The 4,202-nt window shown below is 59.0% G+C and overlaps 1 protein-coding gene across 1 annotated transcript; it reads left to right on the forward strand.

Moving 5' to 3' along the window:
* Positions 1-1,913: 1,913 nt before the first annotated feature.
* LOC121339819 (cobalamin binding intrinsic factor-like) lies at positions 1,914-4,202 on the forward strand. The gene is made up of 9 exons (XM_041411928.1): positions 1,914-2,309; positions 2,391-2,573; positions 2,680-2,823; positions 2,912-3,055; positions 3,134-3,309; positions 3,396-3,633; positions 3,710-3,851; positions 3,929-4,047; positions 4,123-4,202. Exons 1-9 carry the CDS (start codon positions 2,240-2,242, stop codon positions 4,182-4,184), a joined length of 1,278 nt encoding a protein of 425 aa, XP_041267862.1. The 5' UTR covers positions 1,914-2,239; the 3' UTR covers positions 4,185-4,202.

A 4,202-nucleotide genomic window follows, 5' to 3' on the forward strand; every position in this document is an offset into this window, starting at 1 on the left:
AAGTTCCCTGCTAGGAAATGACTCCAGCTCTTTGCTCTGTGTTTAAACACAGCCTGGCCCTGCAGGGCTGCAGACTCTGAGCCACACAACTTGTGAGCTGGCCAGTAACAGCAGCTGAGGTCTCATTCCAGCTGTACACAAAAACAGGGATGGGGGGCTGCCCCAATCCCTCCTTGGAAGGCAGCATCTCCCACCTGGACTTGTGCCGTTCCCAGCCTTTGGTGGCCGCTCTCTCCATCCTCCCACACCTCCTCATCATCCTCCTCGGCAGGGCTGCCTTCCTCATCCTGCAGAGCAAGCACAGGGACAGTCACCAGCCTGCTCATCCCCAGCTGGGCAGCAGGGACGGACTGGTGGCACCCTCTGGATGTCACCCCTCTGCCCGGCACCATCCCTGCTCCGCGGCCCATTCCCGTTCCCGGCCGGGCATCTCCTTGGAACGGGATGTTAAACCACAAACGTTTGCTCTGGGGGCTGGGACAGCACAGACTCCCCCGAGGCAGTGGGCAAAGCTCCTGCTCCCACATCCTCTGCTCCCACAGCCCTGCTGGGGCTGGACAGAGCAAAGGGAATCCTCAGCTCCTGCTGGAACTTTCCTCCTGTGCCCACAAACCCAGAGAAACCGTGGCTGCTCCATCCCTGGAAGTGCCCAAGGCCAGGCTGGATGGGGCTTGGAGCACCCTGGGCTGTGGATGGAATGGCAGGGGATGGAATGAGGTGATCCTTAAGGTCCCTTCCCATGCAAACCATTGGATGATTCCATGGTCTCTCCATGCATCTATTTTGTATGGTTTCCTTTCAAATTTAATTTCCCAAATTTAGATGATTTATCAAAGGAATCACTTAAAAATTACCGCTCGGGGCTGTCCCCGGGCCCCGCTCACCTCCGAGCCCGGTGCCGCCGCCCCCGGTGCCCCCGGCCCGGCCCCGCCGCTCCCCGGGCTCCGCCATGGCCGCTCCCGGCTCCGCGCCTGCGCTCCGGGGGCTGCGGCGTTTCCTTCCGGGAGCGGCCCCGGGTGGAGAAATGTTTTGTATTTTCAAACCCTCTAGCTCCGTAATCAGAATTCCTTACTGTCCATAACCTGCCTATAACACAGCACACATAGGGTTTTATTTCGGAATCAGTTTTTAAATGCATTAAAAAATTTCAGAATATACAAAAATGGAAATATTTGCAGTTTTCAGTATTTTACACACAAACCCCTCACGATTTTCAGGCGTTTTGGGGCTGTAACCTCCCTTTTTTTGGAGGGGTCTCGCTCGGGCCCCCTCATCCCTCACTCACCGGGTCCTCCACCACAATGGGCTGTGCCAAGTGACACCATCACCCTCCAGACTCCCCCACCCCTTTTTCCTCCCCACCCACAGAAGGCGCAGGGAATGCCCCTGAGGATGGTGCCTCGTCCTGGATTGTCCCAAGGGACACTGCAAAGTGCTTGAGGAGGGCAAGCCCCGCTCAACAGCCACCAAACCTCCCGTGTGTTATCCACACCATTACCGTTCTGAATCCAAATCCAGGAAACAAAAAGTTCCCTATCCCAGTTAAATCCAGCACAGCATCCAGCACACCCTGTCCCTGCTCATCTCACAGCCGGACACCTCCAGAGGAATTCTGTGAGGGACAGGGACAAAACTCCTACTACAGTCCTAAAAATGAACAGGCTCTGCCTTCCCATCACCTCTGAGCCGGGAGACCTTATGGCAGCAGGATAAGAAACCAGTTAGACGGGAATTTCTCTCCGTTATCCTGAGCTGCCTGTGCCTGACGCAGGCACTGTCCTTGAACTGCTTTCCCAGCAGAGTCCAGTGTGACCTTTTCCACCAGTTTTCTTGGTACTGAAGTTAGATTATCAGCGCTGGAGTTTCCTGGAAAAGTCCAAGTGGGATACAACTGGAGAATGCCCAGCCAGCAAAGGAGCTCCTCAGGCTTCCAGGACCTTGGGTGGACGATTGAGGTGGTTCCTTCTGGGACATACTGGGATGAATCCCATACAACATCACAGCCTCATGGGTACTGAAGTGGTCCAAGTGGTCCCCAGTGATCCCAAGTGGAAAATCATCGCCCTTCCTCCCCCGCTGGACACACAGATAAGCCAGCAGTGCTTGGCAGAGCCAGGGCGGCTGTGGGAGGGCAGGTGACGGCACAAGGACACTGGGAACAGCTAAAAGCAGAGAGGACGCCCAGGGAGCCGAATTCCCAGACTCCGGCACCCTGCGTGGGTCAGCTGGCTCCGGAAGGATGCTTGCTGTGGCTTTGGGCATCGGGGTCCTGCTGGCCCTGGCAGGCTGCACAGCCACCGAGGACTGTGGTGAGTGTCAGCCACCCATGGAGAACCAGGAGAGCCCACGGATGGGACACAGGATCCCGCTGACCGCCCTTCCCTTTCCAGCGGCCCCGCAGGATAAGGTCTCCCAGCTTCTCCAGCGCATGGAGGAATCTGTAAATCTCGAGGAAGCGGCAAATCCCAGTGTCCTGCTGGCCATGAACCTGGCTGGGGGGGACAGCGATGGTCCCATCCACAAGTGGCTGCTCCAAGAGATCAAGGAGGAGGCAGTGAGGAGAGCCCAGAAAGGTAGGGAGGGAAAGGAGGGAAGGCACCAGCTCCTGGGGGACCAAGTTTCTGCCAGTTCTTGGGGTGCCCAGCCCAGCACAGCCTGGCTGCCCCCTTGTCCCCACAGACATGACCTCGGGACAGGTGGCTCTGCACGTCCTCGCCCTCCTCTCCTCCTGCCAGGATCCCCAGCAAGTCCATGCCCTGGAGCAGACCCTCGACCTGATCCGTGTCCTGCAGCAGAAAACAGATGAGGAGATGGCCAAACTGGGTTTGTTGGGACGTGGGGGCCTGGGGGTGCCACTGTCCCCACACCCTGCCATCCTGCTTTCCCTGTACGCCGTACTCTTTGCTTTCAGAGGCCGAGGGGATTCCCAAAACGACTCTGTACAGCGTGGGCCTGGACACCCTGGCCCTGTGCCTGGCTGAGGCGGGCGGTGCTCAAGGGCCATCGGTGGCCCTGGCCAAGCAGGTGCTGAACCCAGAGAGCCACATCTCCGTGGGTAAGGAACTCCTCTGCTCCCACATTCCCACTCCTGGGGTCTATCCTGAGCCTCGGCAGTGACTCCAGGATCCCACAGACACCCAGGCCATGGTGGCACTGGCGCTGGCCTGTGTCTACAACTACGTGGAGCTCCAGGACGTGCAGGATCTGCTCCGGGAGGCACTTTGGACAGTGAGCAACAGCTTCCTGGATGAGCAGGAGAAGAGGAATGGCATGATCGGGAATATCTACAGCATGGGGCTGGCCCTGCAGGTAGGGGAGGCGCCAGGGGAGTGTGGCATCGCAGCCACCTGGTCCCATTCCCAGATGTGTCATTCCACATCCCACGTGCTCCACAGGCACTGGAGGCCACAAGGAAGTTTTACGCCCCACGGGAGTGGGACTGTGCCCAGGCCTTCTCCGTGGTGCACGCCCACCACTACCAGCAGCCCATGGCCATCGCCCAGGTGCTGCCAGCCCTGGTGGGCAGGTCCTACCTGGATGTGGCTGGCCTGGACTGTGCTGCCACCGAGAATATGTCCCCAGGCCGACAGCTGCCCCTGCCCCCGGTGCTGGGAGCACACGGCATTCCCAGAGGTACGTTGATCCCACCTGGAGTCGCCCAGACCCCACAGGGATGATGTTCCCACCCTGCCGCTCTCTCCCTGCACAGCCGCCATCCAGGTGCATTACTCCATCACCAACACGCTCCAGGGAAAACACTTCCACTTCTCCACCTCAGTGGAAGTCCCAAGTGACTCCACTCTGCTCCAGGTGATGGAGGTGGCAGCAGAGGAGGACCCCAAAACCTTTAGGTGAGAGCCAGGGTGGTTTTGGAGGTGGGATTTGCCATTTCCCCACCCAGGCCTGAGCCTCCTCGACTCTCCCGCAGCTTCCAGATGGAGCAGACATCCTGGGGTCCCTTTGTGACCTCCATCCACGGGATGGCTGGCAGCACGGAGGACAGGACCTACTGGCAGTTCCTCAGTGCTGGGAATGCCCTCGATAAAGGTGGGACAGGGATGGCGCAGGGGAGCCTGTGGTGGGGATCTGCAGATCCCAGCCTCACACATCCCTGTGCTGCAGGGGTTGGCACCTACAAACCACACGACGGGGAGCACATCCAGGCCGTCTTCAGCACCTACTGACACCACCAAGACACCCTG

This window comes from Onychostruthus taczanowskii, unplaced genomic scaffold (genome assembly GCF_017590055.1).
Source record: "Onychostruthus taczanowskii isolate IOZ18803 unplaced genomic scaffold, ASM1759005v1 scaffold101, whole genome shotgun sequence".
Lineage (NCBI taxonomy): Eukaryota > Metazoa > Chordata > Aves > Passeriformes > Passeridae > Onychostruthus > Onychostruthus taczanowskii.